General features: G+C 34.5%; 1 protein-coding gene across 14 annotated transcripts in view; it reads left to right on the top strand.

Moving 5' to 3' along the window:
• The window catches only part of LRRFIP2 (LRR binding FLII interacting protein 2), a 59,742-nt gene that overhangs the window by 23,431 nt on the left and 9,708 nt on the right, over nucleotides 1-26,603 (top strand). For 2 of the 14 annotated variants that reach the window (XM_074843905.1, XM_074843886.1), the window contains exons 4-8: nucleotides 15,402-15,446; nucleotides 16,136-16,249; nucleotides 16,700-16,771; nucleotides 21,361-21,531; nucleotides 22,120-22,212. In XM_074843905.1, coding sequence (XP_074700006.1) covers nucleotides 15,402-15,446; nucleotides 16,136-16,249; nucleotides 16,700-16,771; nucleotides 21,361-21,531; nucleotides 22,120-22,212 — 495 coding nt within the window. Of the gene's footprint in view, nucleotides 1-1,510; nucleotides 1,565-3,149; nucleotides 3,216-5,088; nucleotides 5,131-6,069; nucleotides 6,136-7,571; nucleotides 7,647-8,416; nucleotides 8,465-8,549; nucleotides 8,595-9,963; nucleotides 10,012-10,106; nucleotides 10,161-12,921; nucleotides 13,030-15,401; nucleotides 15,447-16,135; nucleotides 16,250-16,699; nucleotides 16,772-21,360; nucleotides 21,532-22,119; nucleotides 22,213-24,349; nucleotides 24,443-26,603 lie in introns of all 14 variants that reach the window. The other 12 variants (XM_074843895.1, XM_074843916.1, XM_074843803.1 and 9 more) reach the window with 11 other exon arrangements.

Here is a 26,603-nt window from a genome sequence, read left to right as displayed (position 1 = left end):
ACCAGCAGCAGCTGTTTGCAGTATGTACTACAGTACTTTATCCTTTGACCTGAATACGCTGAACACTTAACACTGGCTTTCTATTTTGTGATCGTATGTCAGGAAGAGACTTGTTACCCTAAGTAAATTACCTACAGAGATATACAGAAAATTGTATCAGAAGTTGAAGTTTTGCGTTATAGGAGCATATTATTAGCTGGGGTGTTATACTGCAGTTAAGAGGAATCTTAAATGAATAGCAAACTGCAAATATTAACAGGTATTTGTCCATTTAAACCACAGGCACAAACTATATTAAAATTGACAGTGATCTGACTATAATGTGTTGAAAAGTTATATAGCATAAATGTTCATTTTAAACCTCAAAGTAGACACTATAGAGAGGAAGACTAAAATGTCATTATGAAATGAACCTCTTTTCCCCCTCTTTGGGAAATTATTTCCTTGCAGAGTATTAACTAGGCCTCTTGAATAGTCACAAAGTAATATTAAACAACTGAATGTATCCAGTGATAATGTAGACAATAACCATGTGACTATAAGCAGTATAAAAGCCAGCTTTAGACTTTAGATATCCATCTATGATCTGGAGGCTGAGCTTTTAACTCTAAAGGTAACTGGCTTACAATCTGTAGAATAGTTTGACATATTGAAAACTGTAGGAAGTGAGTCTTTAAAGAAGGATTCCTAGTTTTAGAGCCCTGTTGTAGTCTTCAAATTGGATAGTTTAAAATGAAGGTTATTCTTAACATGTAACTGAGAATTTGAGAAGCTTATGGCTTGTGAAACATTTTAATGTTTAATTTTAAATTAGTTGCATTTTTGTTCTGCTGCTTCTGACATATTCCTTTGTGTGAGCCAGAATGAACATTCTCTGATCTTTCAACAGAACAAAAGATATTAAGGTGCCTTAGCTAGTTGTCCTCCCCCAAATTTTATGTTGAGTTTATTATTTTCACTGTCACTGTAGAGGAGAACTACCTGTAGAATTTATAATTGATCAATTAGCTTAAGAAGCTTTGTTCCTATAATAGAGGAGAAAATCTGAAATATGTATGAGGAAACTGAGAATGATCATCTCTATTAGGGCTAAAATAACTGCAAAATGTTCACAATCTGACTGTGGTAATTATATAGAAAATTTCTTACTAATGTAATTTTGTAAAGCTCTTATTTTTTTTATTTTTACTTTCATTTCTTAATTTCAAAAATACTGTACTTTTTTCTGCATTAAGACAGTAATCAGAAGAAAGATTGACTACTGAACACAGATTATTAATTATATTAAGCCACCCTTATTTACATCTCCTAATGTAGTGTGTTGGCATACTTACACAAATCAGGTAAAATCACAGGTCTTCTGACTTGAATGAGTTCACTTGCCACAATGGATTATTGAAAATAATACACAGCATTAAAAGTGCTCACAGCATGCTGCTTGCTTTTACTTTGTCATCTTTTTTTTTTTTTTTCCCCCCTATGAAATAATTCTGCATTTCTTCTTTCTCAGGAAGATTCAGAGAGGGCCAGGTATTCTCACCGGTCCAGTCGACATTCATATTTGGTTTGTGTTCAAACTGTATACTTTTCCTTTTCCATCATAGCCTTTAAAAAAAAAAAGAAAAAAGTTGGTGTTTTGGTTTAATTTTCTTAGGGAGCAGATGATGCTTTAAGTCTTCCAAGTAGTAGCAGTTTTAGAGTCAGTATTTTAAGTCACATATAGTGTTAAAGTTCATCTGGTATTTTATTTCCATCAATGTTAACAAGGAGGTTTATGTATTTCAATCTTTGCATTTAAAAAGAATCTTTATTGTCACATTTTTCTTTGACTGTGTTTTTACTATAAAACACCTCATGCTTTTTTCCCTTTTCTACATATAGTATATTTTCATTGATGAAAATAATTAAGTAGGTGTTTGGAAATGTATGTAGTTCAACAATCAATTATTTGGAATAACATATATTTAATGACAAGTTTTAAGTGTCATCTTTTACTGTTATTCCAGTCTAATATAATTTCTTTTTTAAAAAGCTGAGTAATTGTACTTACTTAGGCTTCAGATATTGCCAACTAGTAAGAATTAATTGGCTTGTCTTCAAATGGTAGAGTATTAAGATTCTATTTTAGATAAGTCTAATGGGAAGCCCCCCCCCCCCTCTTTTCCATTTTCCCTATCTGCCTCAGAAATTCTGCAAACAGGCAAATTTTATTTAATAAAATAAATACTACTGCTGACTCAGTGCCACTTACTGAAGATGAGTGATACTGACATGTCGTTTTGGCTTTCATGCCAAACTGATGCTCGTCTGCCCATTGTTGTGTCTTTTCTTGCACTTTAAATATTATTGTGTTTCTATAATATTTGTGGAAGACATCGTACTTTAGGATACAATTTGAAGAAGAATTTGGTATGATGCAGGGTTTTATTTCTTTGAGAATGTGGGGATATATTATTTGTTAGTGACAAAGACTTACCTGAGTGGTGCGAGGTATCCAAAAGACTGCTATAATAGAAGTATTTATTGTGTTGTATAGGCTGGCCTATATCCTCTACAGGTAATATAGGGTGCTAAAGAATGGTTTTATTGATGGTTTGTAAACATTTTCCTGTTTTTAGTAGATCTGCCTAGAAATCATCAAATGTCATTGATCTGGATATATAGGCCAGGAGAGGGACAAATTACTAAAAGGGCTGGTTTTGTTTATTTTGGAAGGTGGAATAAGCAGCTGTTGCTTTGTGTAACTTAAAAAGAAAAAGTGATTGTCATTTACTAAGAGGTTTCAGCAATTAAATGTGATCTTTGATTAAGTATTTTGTGTAACATCTTGCAAGTTCTCACGTTGTTTCTGCAATTTATCCCACAGACATCTTGCCAAATAAATCATTTAAATCAGGTAGTGTTGACTACTTGCAAACAGTAAATGATTTATAGAAAAAGCATGTAAAACATGCTATTTGGTACCATTTATAAACTTGTGAGCTGGTACAGGTTTGTCTTTGCCTTAACATACAAAATATGCTAAGATGGAGATTAAGTAATTTACCCTTGACTAAAGAATGTGCCTTTCAGTGAAGATTAACAGTTATCATTAGACCTTTTTAAAATTATTTTATATATTGATATATTTTTACAATTTCATTCTGAAGAGTTCTTTGGATGTCAGTGGGTCTCACAGGAGCAGAGCAAGTACCTCCAGAAGGAGAGATGCCGTGGTGTGTAGCCTGGAATGAGCATGCTTTGATGTGTTCACATTGTAACGTTTTCTGTGTCTACTTACCAAAGCAGTAGTTTGTTGAAAGCATATTTCTGTATAGAGAACAGTATTCATTGAACTGCTGCAATGATCGATGTAATCGAACACTTTGTGAGAGCAAGTTTGAGGGCTCAAAGAGAGTGTTAAGTGTTCTGTCTTGAAGATAAGGTCAAGTTTGAAGAGAATTAGTCTCTCCAGTCTCTCTCTTCTGTTGTACCCAAAGAGTGGCAAAGGTTGTGCATCAACTTTGATAGGTACAAAAATGTTGCTAGAAGTTATGGCAGGAAACTTTTTTTCTCAATTATGTTGCGATGTTAGTCTTACAGTTAAGGCTGGAATACAAACAGAAATTTTACTTTTTCAGAAATAGGTATTTCTGTATATTTTGTGGTATTCCTAGTTTAGCAACTTACATATTTCTTAGTAGACTGTTAAACTGTTGATAGTTAAATAAAGGTATATGTTAAGTGTTGTGATGATAATGATTATCTGAGGGATCTGTCTCCATTCTCTGATAGCAAGGTTGCTTATTGATAGGTAACAATTAAAGATAAAAACTGTTTTTAAAATAAATGGTTAAGTTGGTTAATATTGGTACAGTGTCCTATGGGTCCTGTATGGTAATACTTTTAGCAACATTATTTGAGATAAAATGAATACAAGATGAAATCATATGAACTAAACCAGACCTATATTAATTTATAAGCAAATATAAAATCTAAACCCAGGAAATTTTTGGTGTTAATTTGATGTCTAGAAGGAATTTTCAGGTGACTCAATAGACAAGAAGAAATTATTGTAATCCTCTCAGTAGTTTTCATGTTGAAAATTACACTGGATAATACTCTAGCATGCTATTAATATATTGTGCAATGTTCTCAAATCAGCTTCAATTTCTGTTTTGTATTTGAAGAAGGCTTAGGATGACACTAAGTAACATTTTGGATTGTGCATTACATACCAGAATAGCTAATTATACCTGTGAATTGTAAATGAACTGGAAAAAACAAGGTTGTTTTGAAAATCTAACATTTGTATGTTAAAAAAAAAAAAAAGTATAAGCTCCCCAAATTTTGCTCTTGCTGAGTGACAAGAAACATAGGGACACTGGCTAAGCTAACAAAGCTGTTTTGGTAAGTATAGTTGTTGCCAAATCTGGTAGACCAACAGTCTCTTTACACCCAGGTGGCCCTTTCATCCCCCTGTTCCTCCTTTTTCACCCACTTGTTCCTGCTGAAAACACTTTTCTTCCTCCCTTTCCCCACTTTTGATTCCTCCCCTGATCCCCAGATGCTGTTCCCCTGCATCCCATAATGTCTTCCGTGCCCTGTAGGCAGTAACCTCCCTCCATCTGTAGGGTGCCCTGGAGAGCCCCGACGTGGTGATGGGTTTCACACCCCACAGGGGGACTAACTAATGCTCCTCTGGGCTCCTTTGCCTGGGCAAGGATGAGCCATTTATGACATAACCCAACGAATACTGTCTCAGTTTAATGCAATCTACCGTATGAGACTCTGCTTAATTATTTAAAAACCTGTTAGTAAAACCACATGAAATGTTTCACATAACCTACTGCTGTTCAAAATTACCTCACTTTTCAGAAATTAGAATGCTGTTTGTGGGGGGAAAAAGAAAGTTTTTATTAAAAAGTGTTCTAAACTCAGAATGCCCCTTAGATTGGATAAATGGCATTCCTTCACATATAAATTCTCATAATTAGTAGAATATGTTTTCTTTTAATTTCTTTTTAAGGCTTTTTAGTCATTCTTTGAAAAAAATCAAATTTCCATGTCTTTGTTTTAACTTTATGATTTTAATTTCATTTTCTTCAGTATGACAGCGCTAAGGATAGATCTGCAAGATACTCAGTCCCTGTATGTTAACACTTTGCATGTCTTTGAGTGAAGACTGCTTTTGTGTTTTAAGGTGTAATGACACTAGCTTCTCTGAATTACTGATTTTAAAAAGTATATAAATTTGTACTATCACACTTCTGCACCTAGAATAGCAGTATGATTCTAACACTTTCCATAGAATGCATGTATAAACTTTTTCTGGCAGAAAATATAATGAAGTCACATATTACAGACAGCTATCTTACAGTAAGTACTCTAGTATTTATCTGTTATTTCAAAACTTTGTAGTGAAGTGACATGTAGAGATTAGACTTAGAGCACATACTTTATTTAAAATAAACCAGCGTATGTGTATGCATATATTTGTATTTTCCATTTCCATATAGAAACTTTAATCTAATGGAAAATTATTTCAGTCTTGAGAAAAAGCAGGTGGTTTGTATACCTTTACTTTAAAAAGTTCCTTCTTATTGTTATGAAGTGACAGTAGAGTGCATCTCATTGGTATTATGCCAAGTAAGGCTTGTGTGTGTCTCCTTATGCAAAGACAAGCATCAAGTACCACTAAAAGGAATATGTAAGCAACTTAAAAAGCTGGATTTGTTTAAACAGCTACAGGTAGGCAAACACAATATCATGTTTAAAATAGTCTGTAATGTTAAGCTTTTTTATTTCATGTATTGATTTTACATTTTATTGTGAAATTTGAACACTGGCTTAAGCCAAGTTTGTGTTAAACGGAGATAGGGCTGGTTGTAGTTTCACTTACTGTTTTGCTTTTTTTTTTTACACAGCAATAGAAGTATGGCCTACTATTCTAATCATGTAGTTAGAATTTTCTGTGGTGTTTCCATTGTAGGTGATAAAAATCTTAAATCCTTATGTTTGACTTCTTTATATTTTAAGATTGAAGGTGCTGTTCTATAGTGGTATTAATTTTCTAAATTTTGTTCTTAGAGTCATACTTACAGTGAATCTCATAGTTCAAAGAAGAAAGCTGCTTATTCCCATAAAGATTTATTGGTTAGTTTTCTACTATAATATTTACTATATATATACTAACTGTGTGGAGTTTACATACTGATACAGTTATGGATAAATTCATTAGCTTGCTGACATATGCATAAATGTTTTCATTTGGAAAAAAGAAACCTCTGGTATTGGCCAAACTCTGACCTGAAGTTGAGTGTTTGAAACTGTATTCGTGGCAGGGGAATCCCATGAATGTAATCAACTGAACAGAAATCATGTTCTGTTGGAGGCCTGGGGAAGGGCTCTCAGAAATACTGAAAAGTGGCACTTCTCTGGATTAAAGTTCATTCATTCAGGATGGAGATAGGTGTTCTATTATTTACACTTTGTCCCCTATCAGTTAGAGGTATTTTAAACATAGATGTAAAGCAGACTGAATTTACCATAAACCTTGACAACCCAGTGAACTGTTGAGAAAGACATGTGGATTATTGTGATCTTCCAAAAAGTATTCTGGAAAGTTCAGTGTGTAACATAGGTGAATATAGTGCCAAGAAATTAAAATATTTTGGCTGTAATTTTCCAGGGGGTTTTGGCACTGATGAATTAGCAGTTATATCAGAGCTTGGGGGAGTCAGAGCAGCAGTGGACGCCTGTGTTGAGACAAGGCTGAAATAATTTTTGTGTTTACTTATGATTAGTTGTATTACAGCATTTCGCTGTGCGCTTTTGAGGTACTATTTTCCTGATCCCTCAGTTCTTACATAAATGAGTAATATGAATCTTTCTGCCTTCTGTGGCCTATGGAGATACGAAGCACTGCATTCTGACACCACTACTTTTTGCCATGTCTTCATCTCTCAGTTCTTCCTTCTTTATATGTGTATATCAATTTTTTCCTCACATAGGCATATATATGTAATTTGTGTAGAAAGTGTCAAAAAACAAACTGAAGTGTAATTGCTAGGCTTTCAGCGTGCACGTTTGGTGTGAACAACAGTGGTAGGGTACACACTAATGCTGATCACATAAACATCCCATCCCCTATTAAATTTTTAGGAATTTCTGCCCTTCTCTACCCAAATGCTCTGATTCAGGATGGTATCTAATGGGCAAAAAAGATCAAGCAAATGATTGCACTAATTATTAACAAGTTTTGTCCAATATGTTTTTCATGTATTTCATGCTACACTTGTCAGGGTTTAGATAAACTTTTCAGGGTTTTCTTATTTATTGGGGAGAAAAAAACAAAACTATCTACTACTTTGGGCATAGCATTAAAAATAGAGATAATGCTGATATGCAGAGCACATAAGTAGTTTTGGGGAAGTTACCTTATGGTTGACCCAAAAATCCATGTGAATTTTTACAGCGTTCTGTACAAGTTCTAAGCTTGGGAATGTTTGGGCAATGTCAAGATGGAACTTTTATTTACAAGATCTACAGCTGCGACCTTCATTTTCTCTTTTCTTTTTTTCTCCCAACAGAGTGGAATTTACTATGATCAAAGAAATTATAGCAGCCTTAGATATAGTAAACCAGTTTCTTCCTACCATACGCGGGTCTGTCTCCTCTTCCTATATTAATTTTTTAACGTATATAAAATACATATATTTGTCTTTGCTTACTTATGCTATGTGAAGGAAACTTCTCTCTTTCCTTCTATAATAATGCAAATTATTACAACCAATAGCAGTTACAGTTGTATTTCTTGCTTTTAAGGGTTGCCTTTTATAACATCAGTGGATAACATGCAAGTTACTCTGTGTTCTGCATATGTGGGGTTTTAAATTCAATCTAACTTCTGTTTCATGATTGCTGTATGATATAAAGAAAACAACTAGCAGCTGCAATGCTTTTTCAAAGGCCTATTTAAAAAAAAAAAAAAACAACGAGAAGTCTTAAAAGTTTAGCACCAATGTACTACTTTCTTCTACAGTAATATAAATGATAAATCCTTTGTAGTATCAATACAAATCTGTCATGAGATGTGTAGTATCTTCCAGTACTTGCAGCTACTGTCATGGTCAGGTTTAAATAAGTAGCTAGAGGAGATTGACATGTCTTTTGAAAACTACTTAATTTCTTATCATTCTCTTCTACAAATCTTCTGATAAAAATACTAGGTTGCTTTAATGGTTTAGATTATTATTTCAAAGATAATGGTTTTCTTTGAGTGTTTATCCACACTTTTCTTAAAGGTCCTGTCTGTTATAGATGTAAAATTTATTATTTCAATCTTTAGAACTTTAGGGGAATATAGAGCAATAGATAAAAAACTTAATGTACACAGAAAAAGTGGTTTTGACTTTTTCTATTCTTCACACTACAGTCGTCTTCTCTATACAGTGATCCAGTGGCAACAACTAGGAGTTACAGGGTTAGTACAATGTAAAATAATATCTTGCTCATCTCTAGATGTTTGAATGGCCCTCAGAAATATAAAATTATACTTTTCTTCATAGGTGTCTCCTTCTGTAAACACTGGTTTGATAAGAAGTATCAGTTTGGTTCGTAAGCACCATTTGCATGGTTGCCTTAAATTGGTATTGTATGGCCATGAGGCTTGACAGTATTACATGTGCATTTTTTTCATATTTTTAAATAAAGCTGCAGCTTGTGTGTGTCATTTTGTGGAGGCATTCAATTACCATTGTTAAATTGCCTCTTTAAAGTATTTTAGTACTTGATGTGTTACTGATCTTTTTAGACAAGCATAAAGTTTATGAATACAACAATGATGTTGAAGAACACTGGGGTTAGAACAAGTTAATCCAAGCATACTAAATAACAACTGCATGTATAATACTAAAAAAAGTATGTAAACAAGTTACTTCAGCATTTCAGTGGGAAAAATCATTGTCAGGAGTTTACAGAAATCTGTGGTAAATACACTTTAAATATTTTCAAATAAGGTGCCATATTTAAATTTAGTAATCATACAAAAATGTAATAGGATGAAAACCTAATCTGCATCTTTACAAAATGAAAAGTAGCTAGAAGTGCCACAAGAATGGCTAGTACAGCTCTACAAAAAGTTGTTGTCTTTAAAAAGTGACATGCATGCCTGAAATTTTATGCCTTTTGCTGCTACAGTAGTTCAAATCCAACTTATGCTGCCGTTTACAGACATACTAAACCGATGTAGAAAATTGTCAAGTATCTTATGTAATATTTTTATGTAGTGAGGTCTTCTTCTGCACTTTGGTTGCAAATGGAGATAATTTATGTTTTTGGCTTTGTGCATATTCTTGATAAAACATTAGAAGATCCAGTGAGAGAACAAGACCACGATGACTGCTATTACATATAATTCTACTATAGATATAGTTCTAATTTCTACTAGAGATCTCTTCATCGGTAGGTAGAAAGCAGCATGAGACTGTTTTGGGTTTTTTTTTTTAATTGCGTTGCCCAGAGCTGCTTTTATTATCCACTGCATAAATAGATTTCAGCCTTGCACCTTGAAACATTCTCCTTCAGGAAAACCTGCATGGGTGAGCACAAAGTAAAACTGGTAAGTGTACAACATAGCTTCAGTTCCCAGGGTGGATTAGAACTTCTGAAGGCTTCAGAACAGTGGAAACCAAAGTGCAATTGAAATAGTTAATTTTCTTCTGAAAATAGGTGAGATTTGATACTTTTCAAGGAAATTCTTAGATTTATATTTGGAAATAGACATCCCTAATAGCAGGAGGAAATGCTGCTGGAAATTTTTAAAAATTGCTTGTCCTTTCAAAAAGTATAATGCTATCTGGAAAATGCATAGATGGGATAAGATAGAGTACATTACAGTGCGTAAGAATTAGAGCGTATAAGACTGTGGCATAATTCTTTCTGAGACTGAATATAAATGGTATTTCATTCCCTCTTTCTCAGGCATCATTGCGTGGTGATGGATTACGTAGCTCATATAGTTCTCGCACTGTAAGTGTGATAGGCTTTTGGTTGTTTGTTTCTTTCACTATCTTCATTTTCTGGAGATGAAAATTGTGAAAATTTCCTTCGTACCTTTTCTTTAGCCATCTGAATACAGTTATTCTTCAAGAACAAGCTCAGTTCGAAGTAGTCCTGTGGTGAGCGACCCTCTTGCATGATTTGGTGATTGCTTTGATACTAACACACAACAATTAGGAGCGTTTACACTGTGGATCATTTTACTGACCAACACACAGATTCGATTTTTCCATTTCACAGCAAAAGAATGTAATTTGTTATAGATGTGACTTTCAGGAAGATGTAAAGTTTCAGCAGTAAGACAGTAAAGTGTAGAAGCAGTAAGGAATTTATTTTTCTAATCATGTTTTAAATGTTTGTAATGTATGTAATTGGAAGCAATTGGAAACTGGAGCATAGTACATTGTTGGGGTTACCACCTTATGTCATAGTTCAGGCAGGCAAATGAGACTGTTACTACAATACATGTGAAAAAATTCTTTCTTTTGGGGAAGAGGACTAATGCAAACTGTTGTATCATGCAGTAAGAAATAGCTGGCTCATTTTTATGGTGACTGGTATTCAAAATGGAGAGAAATTTGTTCCTGGATCTGTATTGTGTTAAAAGTATCATTCCAAAGATGGCTTTTCATGCTGCAAGATGATTTCACATAGATCTGCTCTGTTTCTGCCACAGAACAACTGTCTTCGTTTCATTGGTACAGCTGCTCACTTGTCATGCTAGGCAAAAAGTAGATAGGTATGGGTTAAATTGAAATGTTTGGTCCTTTTTTCGTTATTCACATATTTTTAACAATGTTATATAGACTAAACAAATAAAACCAGATTTGTCAGAAACTGGATGTTTTTAGGTACAACAGTTGTCAGAGCAAATTTTTGAGGGTGCAGGAAGAAGGGAATTCTGCTGTTGCTTTAAGAAGTTCCAAAACCTAAGAGGTGTTAACATCCATCTGTAAAGTCTCTTGAGCTGTGAAAATACTACTTGTCTCCTTAGCTCCTCTTAACATTAAGATTCATTTAAAAGTATATACTTCATAGATATATATAGGAGTGTATATATATATATCTCAGATTTCAGTATGTATATGTGATACCAATATTTCCGAGTTACCGTTCACTCTCACTAGTGAATGTTTAATAGAGTTCAAAGTATTTGTGTAATGAAGTAATTCTGAAAGGCAGATGAAGTAAAAATCTTATTCATAACTTTCACTTTCTACTGTTTCTATGGTTAATATTCTGGTTTCACTCTGGGTAGTGCATTGGAAGTCAGCTTAGTACTCGCTGGAAATCAAAAGAGAAAGTAGGAGAGAAGGTAGAAACAGGAGAAAACACTGGTGAAAAACTGTATGATGCATCTCCATCTTAAACTGTCCTGGTTTTCATAAACCCATTGAGAAAGATACTAGAAGTATGAAAGGTATGCAAGGAGGAACAGTAAGGTTTATCAGACATATGGGCTTTTCAACAGCAAAGATAAGCTGGTTTTGATTAAAAAAGGGCAGTGTTGTCATAGATTATGTTTGTAGCCCTTGATTTGTTCTTTTACTGTAAGCATAATTCATATAAGCAGAACTCTGTTCAGCATCTTTATACTTTGTGAAATGCAATAAGAAATAAGAAAATTTAGCCAAATTTCTGATTGTGAAAATTCATTTACTTTGTTATCTAAAAAAAAAAGAAATATATTATTAAAATGTAGATATAGCTGGAAAATTCTTTGTCAGAGAAATAGAACATGACGTAGCAGTGACAAAAAATACAAATTCTGTAGTCCTAAGCACGCATAATCAGAGACAGGTGTTCATCAGCAAATGGGTTTATATGTAACTGGTCATATTTGCATAGAAGACATCTCACTGTCTTCTAATTGGAATAAGATGAGGCTACATCACTCAGGTACATAAAGTATAAAGAAAATAATTATTCTTTTAAAAGGTGAAAATTGGATAAGGACAATATATTTTCAAACTGTTCATTTAAAGATTTTTTTTTCTTTTATATAACCACTTTTAAAACTAAATATAATGGTCACAGTAACTTTCTGCTTTTTGAAGTAGGGCATTATCAATACAACACTTGATAAACCTACTCTTCTCACTAAATACTATGTTTAAGATGCATACTGTTTTCTTAGTTAAATATTTCACTTGGAATTCCCATGGCAGTTGTAATTCTGTAATGTGGTTAGATTTATTTTGCCTTTTTTTACCAGTGAAAATGCATTACCATTTTTTCCTCACCTTTTTAGGTGCCTGTCTGACATACAGCTTTGGGGAGTAAGCTTGTCTTCTATTCTAAAGCCTCTTAAAAATTGTGAATGAGAGGAAGCCCAGCTCATGTTCATAATTAGTAGTGTTGGGATTGTGTTGATTTGAAGCAAAGACAACATTTGTAGAGAAAAATAATAACACTTATCAATTTCTGGTTAAAAAATCTGTTTTTATAATCACAAAACTTTTTAAAAAAGTAAATCTTGTAGCTTGTGTTTGGCACTGTATTAGTACTAAACCCATTTGTATCTGTTTTTTATATTACTTTAAATGAGGAAGATGAATCAATAATAAATTCTTATTGCTTTTAGTTTTAGATACTATATAAGAATAAGAAACATGTGAAGAGAGTGTTTAAAAACAGTGCATATGCTGCCTAAAGTATTCATATCAGTATGGTACATTTTATTCGTGTAGACACATTCAAAATAACAAAAATCTAGAAGAGTAATTAATATTTTACAGCTGTTAAACTGTTAGAAAAGCAGGAATAAATTGCAATAATGGAGATTTAAGTTAGGGTTTCCGGTTTATTTGTTTTTTTTAAATTTTTGTTTGGTCTGTGGTGTCATCTTCGGTTCACTTTCACACTTCTTATCTTTTGAAGTCCTCTGATTTTTCTGATCAAAGTGAAACTGCTGCTGACTATTTTAGTCGTTCCAACCGCAGGGGAAGCGTTGTTTCCGATGCAGATGATGTCCAAGGTTTGAATAGCGTGAGTGTAATCCTTGTTGTTATACTGTGGTGAATACAGCAAAGTTACTAACCATGGATTTAATTTTCATACTCTGAAAGAGTAAATACTGTAAAAGTACTTGGAGTTATTTAATGGCAAATAGGCTTGTTGAGGGGTTGGGGCCATTTTTCGTATAAAAATGTCTGGAATCTGAGTTTTTAAAAAGCATGCTGCTTTAGTTATAAGGGGTTTTTGCCTGTTGCTAGAAGCATGTGACAAGTGTTAGCACTTCACATTTTTTGTGTGTGATAAGTTTAAGCATCTCTTAAATGTAAAGTGTTGGAGTTTTTTTCTTAGGGAAATTAATGTCTAGGTTGTCTGTGTATTTTTGGAATACAACTACTTGGTTTAGTGACAAAAATAAATGCTCACAACTGTGCCCTTGTTAGTGCATTTTAGTATTCATTCATCCAAGAGGAGATTTAGTCAGGATCCATTACTGGAGCACTCGTTGGCTATGCTCTTGTACTGAATCCCAGGTCAATAAATAGAGCATGTTACAGGAAAACGATCATGATGGTTTTCCGGTGCATCCCTTCAGTCTGAACATTATTTACACCAAACCGCTGCCTTCTCTTTATTGCTGCTATAAGTTCTAGAAATTCTTGTTACCTGCAGTCAAAACTTTTGTGTTTAATAGTGGAAAAAATAGGGAAATTTCTGTTCTTAGACGTGTCTTTGAAATAAGTCAGTCAGTACATGCAGTAGGGAGAGAGGTTGAGAGAACTAGACTTATTTAGTTGGGCAAGGGGGATGCTACATGGTGATCAAGCCACCTGCAACTGCTTGATTAGGCAAGAGCCAAACTCTTCATACCGACGCCAAGCAGTGCAACAAGGGGCAGCAGCCTCGCGCTGCAGCTTAGGAGGTTCAGACTACAGTGCAGGAAGCTCCACAGGGAGGTTAGTGTTGTGTCATGACAGGTTACAGCAAGGCTGGAGAACCTCCATCCTCAGGAGCTGGTGAGGCTTAGCTAGGTAACGCCACAGCTGACCTGGACTGGTGGCAGCGGTTCTGCTTTGTTGGGAGGCTGGACTAGGTGACTGCTAGAGTACTGCTACAGCCACAGTTTTGGGGATTCGGCGTTTAGATGATTTAATACTCTTATAGTGCTGCATAACTTGTAATAATGCATGGTATTTATCGTCTGTGTATGCTCAAAGCATGAGACACCAATCATTTCTCCAGTTTAAATTTTAGCTTTTTTATTCTCTCTAATAAACCTGCTTTTCTGAAGTTAATGCTCTGCTAAAAGAAAATGTGGAGGCTTAGACTGGCACTTATGCTACCTTCTCAGTTGCTTTTATTATCATCATCATAATTATGTATGATTAGATTCAAAATTTATTCTTTTATTTAAGTTATTTTGAATGAATAATTCAGATCAATTGGATTCTTCACATCATTTTATCATCACAGTGGTGAAAAATATTTTCAGTTTACAATTTCAGTACATCGTTGGAGATGGTTAATTTGCCATGGAAATGCAATGTTGCTTCTGTAGAAACTACAACAGAAGGAAAAAGAAAGATCTCATAAAGTAACATGTTTCTACTGTGATTGTAGCAGACTTCCACATCTCTTCTCTATGGGCCAGGAGAAAAACATGTGTTCTCAAAGAAGCAAGATACTTGAGATACCATACTCAATATATCATACTTGTTTTTGAAAATATGGCAACATGTTAAGGTCTTACTTTAATTCTACCTATTTTGATTCATAGAAATGTGGAAAATATGGAAATCTACAATATAATTTTGCAATATTAGAGATTCCTAAATAAGAAAGGGGGGGAGTGATAGTTCTTTTGCTTAGGCTTCAATACATAAAATAGGAGTTGAAATTATTTTGTAGGTTGCTATTAATTAGTACACTTCAGTTATGGGCTTTTACCTGAATTGGTTTGTCCTGATGCAATTGCAGGTTTCACCAAAGAGACTGAAAGAACAAATGTGTTTTCTAATAACTAGGATGTTCACACTGGTGTCACTGATTGTCTGAAGTGCACTTGCATGAAGCTTCGTGTTTGTTATGCCACCAAGTGTTGTAGTCACTACCCTGTTGAAATTTAAATTAATGAAACACATTTTGTTGTTAAGTACTTTAATATTGGTAATGACTTTTCTTTTACAAGCATTCATTTATTTTGCAATTGAGGTAAAAACTACTTTTTCAGGCTGATTTTTTTTTTTTTTCCCCCCTGTTTTGATCTGTGCTAACTTCTGGAATTTTTTTCATAGTTTCATTTTTTGTTTTTAAGTATTTCTCAGTATCTTTGGACAGAAGATAGTGATTCAGTAGTCCCTTGTTGCAAAAGGTGTGTTGTGATCACTTTCCTTTTTCTCTTTCAGCTGGAAGAAAAGAGTGAAAAATCACATTCAGAAATATTTTCAAGGGTAAGAGTTTTTAATATAAAAACTATTGGAAGTCAGTGTTCATCCACAAATTTGCAAATGGTAAAATAGTTCAAAAAGTATAAATGCTCTGGTTTTTTAGTAGAGTGTATTTTAGTAATTTTTAAGAGCTTGCAAAGAGCTATTTTTAGACATATTTTTTATGTCCAAAATGAATGCTTTGTGTCTTTTATTTCCTGGGGAAAGAATTTTATTCTTTAGTTTACTTTTAGCAAGTATGAGTTTCTTATAGAATTTGTATTTGTGAGAAATATTTAGCAGGAAATGTTGAATTTTAAGAGGCTAGGGCTATAAAAATTCATATGCTAGATTCAACTGGAGACTTTCTTCCGAATCCCTGAGTGTCAGAAATTATAATTTTTATAAATGTTTTAAACTTCTGCAGTTTTTCAGCACTAACAGCCTCCTTAACGAACATTTTCTGAACAGATGACTCAAAACTGTAATGTTATGATAACTGATAAGTCATCAAAGAGGAACCAGTGTTTCACCAAGAAGAAACATAAGTGCTGGAAAATAATCAATGGAAAATATTGCCTATAAGTTAATATTAAGAAATGGTAAAGAGAGAGAAAAGTGTGCTATGACTGTGAAGAAATTTATAAAGAGTAATGTCAAGTGTACCAGAAATGATGGTATGATTCCTGACACAATGTTTTTCCCTTTTGAAGCCATCATCTCGCAATTCAGTAAGTGCAACTCCTCTGAGTGGCAGCTCTTCTAGGAGAGGAAGTGGAGACACAAGCAGTTTGGTGGATCCTGATGCCTGCCTCAGTGAATTACGGGTAAACTGCATTTTCAGAGAATTTGGAGCTAGTTTAAAATTGTATTTGTGGTTAGGAGGAATTTTTCTTTGCTACAAAACTTCTGGTTTCTTAATAGTAAGAAAAAGTTAGGAGGATGTAGTTTCCAATCACAAAAGATTTCTGTATTTGTCTTGGTAATTGTATCTGTTGTGTTCCTAAATATTTATGGTGCTAACAGTTTAGCTTATATTAAAGTAACACTTTGTTTATGTCAAATTTTGAAACAGATCTGTCCTATTTGAGATGGCTTGGATACAGGGACATAAACAAAATCTTGATTTCCATCAAGTTGTGAATTAATGATAATTTCTGTGAATTATTGCAGGCTTTAGCATTTGACAGAAATGGATGTAAACTTTTTAATGCTTTTTCAACTATAAGTTATTTCCCCATACTTCTTATGCAATGGTTCATTCCTATGTCCTGCAGGATATCTATGATCTTAAGGACCAGATACACGATGTAGAAGGGAGATACATGCAGGGACTTAAAGAACTAAAGGTATCAGGGCTCCTCCCAAGCATGCATTCTGTATGGGTATTTTTGGGTAATGGAGGTATCACTGTTTCCACTAACTATGTAAGCCTTTACTAACAAGTTTTTAAACTTCTTTAAAGCATGTATCTAACTTATAATGCATAGAGAGCATCAGCTTAAATTTGTCATGTGAGTAAATTATTGACATGATTTAAATGTACCTGAGATGGTATATGTTTGTTATTTGGTTTGTGTTAAAATAGTATTAAACGTTCATATTTTTAGCAGGTGTTTTGTGGTAAGATGATGAGAGATCTGATTTATATTTTTTAGAGTTTTGTTAGGAAATAAATGGATATTCAAAATAATTGCTATGTATTGAATATGGAAGAAAGAAATGGGATATACTTATGACAAAGAATTTAAGAAATTAAGAATTAGTCTTCTAAGTTTCTGCAAATACTACATCTTATAAAGCAAAATGAAAGTAATAGTTCTGAAAGATGTGCTGAAATGAATCTGGGCAGGCAAATTGCTTGCAGGAATAGATTAATTTTGTTTTAATCCTTTGCCATGAAGAAAGAAATTTTTTTTTATGCTTATGGTCTACATTCCTGTTGCCTTGATCTAAATTATAGGTTGGTATTTTCAGCATTAGGTTAACGAGATTTGTCTGTATTTTGACTTGTTTAAATTAGCATGTATGCTTTTCTTTCATAAGCTTTCACACAATTAACAGTTTGCAGTTAATTTAAAGTATAATTATTTTCCCCTCTTCTGTGCTGAAGGGGAACTGAATACAGCAAGCGATGTGTCTTACAAATATTTTTCAGGATATTGGTTGTGTTCTTTCCTGTTATTGAATTGTGAATGGTTCCATGTAAAAGTAGAGATGTATTTCCATATTTGGTTTATATCCATATAGAGACTGAATTTAATGAATGCTACTTGTACTAGAGCATGTAACAGTGATGTATTTAACAGCTTCCTTGAATTTCATTGATTAAACAACATATTAAATGGTATAGTAAACTATGTAATTTGAGCTGTTCAGTGTGGCAAAAATTATTTCCTCTTTAGAGGATAAGTAACTTAGAATCTGATAGCCATGTGCTCAGATGAATTATGTCTTGTTTTAATCATATTGCCATATGAATATTAAAAGGACATCAAAGAGCAGTAGATTACAAGATTATCAGACATAGCTATGGTTGTACAAAGTTTGAATAAAACATGAGATTGCTTCATATTTTCAGAGTGGATCTAACTCTCACACTTTTGCATGTTTGCCAACACCTCATGACTACTGTTCTGAACCATTATTAGTGCACTATTATTTATTGTAATCCATTGCAGTTACCAAAGAGGACAGGTATGCAATAGACAGTAAGATCTTGATCTGTGCTTGGCTTACAAAATTGAATTGCATTTTATGCTATTGTTAGTACCGAATAATATGTTCCTAAATTAATTTGCCTTCCATAAAGATTCTTTCAGGAACCTTTCTTTCTCAACTTCTGCTTTAGCAGTTTTGTCTTGTGTACATTAGAAGAGTTACCAGGATACCCGCTTTTACACTTCTAAGTGCTTTTTCAGTGATTGAGTAACAGCAATTTGTAATCACACCACCTTCCTATCTCTGTGGTTGCCTATCCCTCATGCTGCTAAGAGTGTGTTTTTTAAGTGGCTACAAATCTGCTGGGTGTCAGCAGAATAATGTGGATAGTTTTGATTTAGTGAGGTTTTCAAATATTTTCATGTCTCAGTTTGGTTCAGTTTTGTTGATTCTTTCTATATTCCTTTGCATCAACTAGAAGGGAATCCTTTTTCTTTCCTCAAAATTTTTTTAATGCAGTTAACCAAGCACTCTCTTGATGTCTGCTGGGTTTAATCATCTTGTTCTAGCCAAGCAGGCTGATTTGCATAGCTGTTTGGCTTTACTGACAGAGTTGTGGGTGGTATTTCTTCATAGCTTTAGGTTATGTGGAGAGCCTTATTATCCATTTTCATTCCAGCCTGTTCCCACTGCTTCATCCTTAGACATCCCACTGCCTCATTCTAGTGTTTCAGAAATTCTTCCAAATCTGTTATTTTTCACCAAACTGGAAAATTACTGAAACTAGATGGAATTCTTGAACCCGTAGAGAACATGTGTAATACTTCACTCAAAAAGAAGGAACAGTTCCAAAGAAGTCTTAGCAATGTTCCAGTATTTTTAACTGCTTGGAGGCTCTTAGACATAGCTTGGTTTCTTTCTCAGAAGCAATTCTCACTCTTCTGTCTCAAAATCAATTTATTCCTCTTCCATAACTGCAGATTTTTTCCCCCCTTTAACTTGCTGATTTTAATCTAATCTTTTAAGCCCCAACCTAGTCTCCTCTTTAAGGCTGGAGTCCTGGAGCATGTGGCGTACAATAAGAGGCTGAGACAACTGGATTCGATAAGTCTTGGCAGGGTGGGTGGCAGTATCATTGCTGTTTTCAGCTGGCTTATCGGCTGTGGAGAACACAGGGCAGACTCCTTTCAGAGGTGCACAGTGACAGGGCAAGATGCAACAGACAAAAAAGTCGCATTGTAAGAGTAGGAATTCCAATTAGACCTCAAGAAAAAGGCTTTTCACAAGGAAGGCAAACACTGGAACAGGTTGTCCAGCCAGGTTCTGCAGTCGGCATCCCTGGACATACTTGAAATGAACTGAAGATGAGCTGTGAGCAGCCTGATCTTGGTTGGCCCTGTTTAATTAGGAGGTTGGACCAGATGGCATCCAGAGATCTCTGCCAAGCTAAATTACTGCATAACTCCACTCACCACACTCACAGAAACAATCAAATCGGAATTTTTTCCTAGTTAGACTTTTTGTTAAATTTTGTATCTTCCCATAAAAGGACTATAGCATTCATTTTAATCCTAGTATTTTCATTTTTTCCTCTAAATTGAATTATTCTTTGAAGGTCTTTGGAAGGTTTGCTGCCTCTGACATTTTGTTTTACCAGTCTTTACAAGATTTGTCATGTTTACACCATCACAAAAATGTTTTGTGGTTTTAATTTTAAGAATTACTTGAATGCACTTAGATGTAATCTTTATTTTTTCATTATTTTCTTCTCTCTTATTCTGAATCTTCTTTGCTCTTTGCTATTTACTACTTCCCAGATAATGGTACCTTTCTATTTTCACTACTTAGACTGCCTTGTCTCTTCTGATCTGTAGTCTATCAGGATATATGTCAAGTTATTTTTTTCTGGAGTTTCTAAAAATAGTGTATTTCTCCAGCAGAAGATTGCAGAATTCAGTGAATGGAACAGAGAGGTATAAATACATGTGATTATGATAAATTTATAAAAGGTAAAATATGTACTTTAAGGACAGCTTTCTCAAAACAGAGATTTATAACATGGAATAGAGTTTGGGGGTTGGGCTTTTTTGGTTTTCTTATAATGGAATATTGAACTGTGACTTGGTATCACTAAAGAGAAGACACGAATACAGTTCAGAAACAAAAATGGTTGCATAATTTTACTGTATTACAGATAGCACTCTTCAGCATTTTCTTAGGAAATTTAAATCGTTACCACTTCTCCCCCAATATCTTAGTCCTTAGTCCTACTGTTCTGTTTTCTGGAAAACCCAAGCCTGGTGCCCTTCCTGTGCTAGTACTTCTACTGTCATAATACAAATAATTAAAAATGTAGGTTATACTACTTATGCCTTCAAGGGACAGATTACATGAAATACTATGGAATTTGTAGTAGGGCACGGATCTACTTTGGAAAGGGCAGGGCTTATTAGTTCTTTTTCAATTCTAACATTAGGACCCCGTGAAACTCAAATTTTTGTATTTTTGAAAGAATGTGTATTGAAATCATTGCATATTTAAAAGTGCCTGGAGTGATAGTTTTTCTAGTATTTGAATAGTTGACATTTGTTACAGTACTGAGAAAAAAATAATAGGATAAAGTCATTTTGATAAATGTGAGAGAATTGCATAAGAGCACATATAGCAAGGCATATGTGCACCTTCAGGTAGAGAATCAGGCATGTGAATCTTTACATGCTTTTTCTTATTTTAAACTTGGAAAAACAAAATGTCTGCTTAAACAGAGAATCATTATTACTAAAAAAATGTGACTACCTTACAACTTTGAATCCGAGATAATAGAGCACTACTTAAATAATGAGCATTAAGTTAAAGCTACTCTTACAGATATTTCTGTGATCTTTTTTAGTTGTTTAATTGTCTGAGTACTTTGTCAGAGTTGCTGCCTTATTCTGAAGCGTTTTCTCATGCATGCACTGAAAATACAATAAAGCTGTGATATTGCTACTTTATCCCTGTAAGTTAAGTTGTGAAGATGGCAGAGCAGAAAATGCAAGTGGAATATTACCTTTTAATTTTCATACTTTTGTAATGATAACTTTTCATTGCTGTGTATGACCTTACTTGAATAATAGAAATTGAGCAGTGACCTGGTATCTCTAAAGGGAAGACATGACTATAATTCAGAAGCATAATTTTACTGTATAAAAGCACACTTCAGCATTATGGTGATATTCTAACATGTTGGGAGTGCATCAAAAAGTTAGATTAATGTAAGCCTTTCTACTGTCTATAGGATTCGCTAGCTGAAGTTGAAGAGAAGTACAAGAAAGCTATGGTTTCCAATGCTCAACTAGACAATGAGAAAAACAACTTGGTTTACCAAGTAGATACTCTAAAGGATGTCATTGAGGAGAAGGAAGAACAGATAGCAGAGTTCTACAGAGAAAATGAAGAGAAGTCCAAGGTACTGATTTTTAAGACTTTCTTTCTAATTATAAAGATAAAGCATAGAAGTCTGGACTGCTTAGTAAGAACAGTTGAAAACTTTTGGATTAGTCTGTCTGTCTCAGTGGCCAAAGATGTTTTGAGTATTGTGTTGGTTTAAAAAAAAAAACACCACCACCACAACCCCACCCCCAGAAAAAAGAAGTTATTTAATTAATGCAATCACTAAAAATAAAATATGCTTTTAAATCTAACAGGACAGATTCAGTCCGACTTTCTTGGAAACGAAAGATCTATGTGGCAGCTTTTTCCAGCAATATTTAGCTAAACTCAGTATCTGAGCTTTTCTCGTTAATATTGTGCTTAAACCTTTATGACATCTTTTTCTCCGCTTTATGTTTTATTAAATAAAATCTTCTGTATAGTTAGTATCTGGAGAAGTTACCAAAAACATTGTTTCTGTGATTTTTAGCCACTTGGTAGGTAGAATTTCTCAAATTGCAGTAATTTCTGGATAATGTGATGTCAAGTGATATTACTAACTTTTTTAAACTTTGTTGATAATGAGTGTCAAACCCAAAATAAATAATTAATTTATTTAATATAGGAATTGGAAAGACAGAAACACACGTGCAGTGTTCTGCAGCATAAGCTGGATGAACTTAAAGAGGGCCTTCGACAGAGAGATGAATTGATAGAGGTATGTTCATATGAGATAGGGTGTGATACCACTTGTGCAAATAAATGTGGTATAAGATTTGAATGGGAACAGCCATCATACACAAAATTAGCTTAAATATTATCTTGGATTTTTAAGGAAGAATTTATCTTGTGTTAGTGGCTAGAATTTAAGCTATCAATCTCTCCAAATTTATAAAATTGAAAATGTCTCTGCAAGGTTCTCAAATGTGTTACATCTTGTAAAATCCTGAATTGCTGTGAGGATCATGGTTCTCTCATGAATGTTCCTTGTATCTTTTCCTCCTTGTGAGGGCAGAACTAATGTTTGTATGGCCAGAATCTTTTTGTGTAGCCAGAAGTCCTGATGCATGGATAATACCAAAGGGTATTTTTTTCTTTTCCCAAAAGTTTCCATTTCAGTTATTTTTGGTGTCTTTGAGCATCAGCCACTGAAGCTTGCAGTAGTGAATGTTTGCTTACCAGTCAAGCATAAATAAAGCAACACTGGTCAGCATGGTATTGGGTCATAATCATGTTGCTGGGTGTATGGTGTGCTCTCTTCCTCCTCGCCCCCTTCGCCCTGTTCTTCCCCCCTGGCCCTGCTCTTTCCCCCCTGCCTCACCCTGCTCTTTCCCCCCACCCTCCCCCTCGCCCTGCTCTTCCCCCCCCCTCGCCCTGCTCTTCTGGAAACAATGTGCCCTAAAATTCCAGGGCACATTGGGAATGAATTACAGTTAAAATGAAGATGAAAAATTAAAATGAAAATTATCAGTCTTCATTTTAAAATGGTCCACAAAGATACATATTGTCAACAGTATATTGGTATCCATTTCCCATTGATTTTAGTTCTAGCACTGGAAGCTGTGGTTCAATTAATACGTCATTTTCCCACCACCTTTTGGTTTCAGTAAAAATTGATGGTCTTTAAGTGTATAGGCCAAAGTTTCCACTACCTGATTTTTCAAAAGCTATATAATATTGCATTTCACTGTCTTTCCCCACTAAGTGCTTGTGCTCTCCAGGTAGTAGTAGTAGCACAATAACTCAAAAAGACTTCTGAAAAGACTATTGAGAAAATAATATGCTTCATAAACTGGAGTTGATCTGACTTACTAACAGAAGAAGAGGAATAAGATTAGCTTAAGTAGCAGCATTTTGCAGCAGACTAGTGCTGACGAGCAAAAAAACCTTAGCAAATTCTGGTTGTAGCTCTGTCACTTGCTCTAGTTTTTCTTTGACTTCACTGTGAATTAAAAAATAAACAACTTTATACTTTGGTTCTTGGGTTTGGTTTTTTTTAAGTATGTGAATCATTGGATATACAGGATTTGTCTGGAGTGTTCGCTTTGGTGGAATGTAGCCTATGTGTTGAATATTCTCCAAAGGCATGCAGTCCCTTCAAAGATTTGACCCATATTTACCATTTATTTGAGTAACTTCTCCATCTATTAAAAGAAAATCTAGCTGAAGCCATTTAGCTTTTTGCACAAAGACATTGTCTTTTTTCAGATGTAAAATCAAGTTCACTCATTAGGAGGGAAAAAAATTGTCTCTAGCCCTAAAAATTCTTATGTCATCTTCATATATAATTATATGAGCATAGCAAAGAATCTTAGTTACGTTTGCAGGGAAAGCAGCAAAATGCAGTGTTAGATAAAAAACAGGACCACGCTTGATAGTACCAGAAAGCAGTCAGCAGCTGTGTTTCACTTCCTGGGTGCTTGATTCAAACTTCCTTCTTTGTACTTTCAAGGTTTTTTGATTTTTGTAGAACATTAATAAAACCACTTGCTAACATTAGTGTTCACTTCCAGATGGGACTTGACGGTATCTGGAAATTATGACAGGGTAATTATTTTCCTATAGAAGAGATGTTATCCCCAGTCTGCAGTGGGAACTGTTACTAAAGAAAAGTAGCTCTAGCTGCACTAAATTCTCCCATCAACATTGATTGAATAAAACTAATTACCGTTCTGTTGCATGAATTCATAAGGAATATATTATGTTAAGTTGCACCCTTTTTCTTTAACTTCATGCTCATAAACTCTTTGGTTGACTTTTATTACTTAATTTCCTTTATCTATTTGAATGTGGTTTTTTTCCATTTCCTTACTTCTCTTTCCTCTTTTATTCTTCCCTCATCCTATTCACTACAGGAGAATCAACGCATGCAGCAGAATATAGACTCCATAACCAAAGAGGTGTTTGATCTCCAGGAGACAGTTAATTGGAAAGATAAAAAAATAGGGGTATGAATCAAATATGGGGGAAAGGTGTTTTTTCATTTTAGAAGTAGGTGGATGCCCCTCACACCCCAAGGAATGCTGTGTACTCCAAAGAAATGAAGGCTGCTCCCAATTTAAAATTTTAAAACATTTTATATTCTTTCTTTTTTAGAAAATGACCTCCACTTCATCTTTACTTGCATAATGATGAAAATCCTAATTAAATCTATAACATAATAAACTGTTATGCATACAATTTTATAATTTTTTACCAAATATTTTTTACCTGTATTTAGGGCTCGAAAAAGTCATCATTTCCTTATTCTTAACAAAGGTAAACATCGCCTGAGTCCATATATTGATCCATAGGGACATGGCAATAATATAATTTTATACAGATTTGAAGTTATTTTTGAAGTTTTTAATCTCCTTAGAGGCAAATATAGTTTTCAAAACTTGGAACAGTTCAAAGCCTGCTCACCGTTTGACTCCTGCATCCGTTGACATCTTTACAATTTGCGTAAGAGTTTGCTTTACACTACCTGGGATAAGAGAGACAAAATACCCCGAATAATGGAAAAGCTAGAAAGCTGCAGGAGCTAAGGGTCAAAATGTAGAGAAGCCTCAGTGAGTATTTGTAGATCGTGCTTGCATTGGCATACCTAGAGCTAAAAAATATGATCTGGAATTGACTTCTGCAGCCAACTTTCACATTCCTGTATTGCACTTCTGATCCTTCTAGGGCCGGTTAGCTTGGATGCAACACTGAACCAAGCTGATTTTGTGGTACCACACACGAAATACCAGAGTTACCAACTATTGGAATTGAGAGTTGAAATCAAAAAAAGGTTGTGTGGGACCTTTTGGGGAGCATCCGTAGGGCTCCTGTATAGGAAGGAAGGTGGTACAGAAAGAACTGTGTTGATATTCACTATGCAGCCAACGTAGGTCAGGCAGGGTTTGTCAGCTTTGCTTCTGGGCAGCACAGAAGTGGTAAAACTGTGAGTCAGCCTGATCCTTGGTGATAACTACATGGCTCTGAAGTTGTGGCTGTTCTGGGCCACAAGTAGATTGCCAGGTGGTGAGAGGGAGTTAACTGGAAAGTCTTTAGAAAGGAATTGTCTGCCCCTTAGTAACTCTAGGGTCATTTCTCTCTGACTGAATTTTACCACAGATTTTGACATACTCAGATTCCTTTGAAAATTGCTGTATTTGCTGGAGTTCAGGTCACTTTGAAAAGTTATCTTTTAGCTGATGGTGCCCAGTTAAGAAAAGCCCTGTTATACTGTCTTTTTTCAATCCATATTTATTTTGTGTTTCAGTCCTTCAATGCATATTGCAATCTTCTCTTCCACCATAAAATAATACTACAACATTTCAAAGTTTTGTTCTGAGCATTCTTCTGAAGGGTTTTTTTTTTATGTTTAACCGTATTCTTTCCATGCTTACTCTGCACCATTGTGTACTGGACTGTCTCAATTTGTGCAATTATTTTTTTGTGCAAGCACTTTTTTCTCTTTCAAATACGTTGCCAGAGTCAGTACAGAGCATATCATTTGTTTAAGGTTCAGAGAAATAGCTGCCAGCCAGATTGACAAGAAAGACATATTTTTTCCTTTAGCCAAAATTTTCCTGCCAGTTTCTGTGTTCTTCTAAACACCGTAACTGGACTTTTTTTCTAGTTTTGATTTTTTTACCATCTTGGAATTGAAATCTCTTAGTTCTTAAAATGTAAAAATGCTGCTGTCTTTTCTTTCTCACTTCTGTTATCTAAAAGCATTTACATACTTTTCCTAGCTCCCAGTTTGAGTCTTTCTCCCCAGTACTGAGTAGCTTTTCTAGTTTTTACTCTATTCCAGCTTCAGAAGTCTCTGAGAAAGCTTCACAAAGGAGTGGCTTATAACTAGAATTGTAACCTAGTTTTACAGTGTACACAGGACTGATGCTCCTCAGAGGAAGAAATGGAGGCAAGAAGAACAGAGACAGCATGAGTTTGTTTTAGACCTGCCTTCTTATACTGTCCTGTTTCAAAAAAGTGATTGAAATTTGCGATTGTATTTGGTCTTAAATTAGATCAGTTTGAGGACACTGAATTATAACTTCCAGATTATATTCCTGAAATATACAGTTATTTTACTGTTTGGTGGCTCCAAATTGTACATGCACTGCCAGTTTGAAATTAGCA

Source organism: Strix aluco, chromosome 1, assembly GCF_031877795.1.
Source record: "Strix aluco isolate bStrAlu1 chromosome 1, bStrAlu1.hap1, whole genome shotgun sequence".
NCBI lineage: Eukaryota > Metazoa > Chordata > Aves > Strigiformes > Strigidae > Strix > Strix aluco.
The sequence above is the reverse complement of the archived record's forward strand: the minus strand, read 5'-3'. Positions and strand labels throughout refer to the sequence as shown.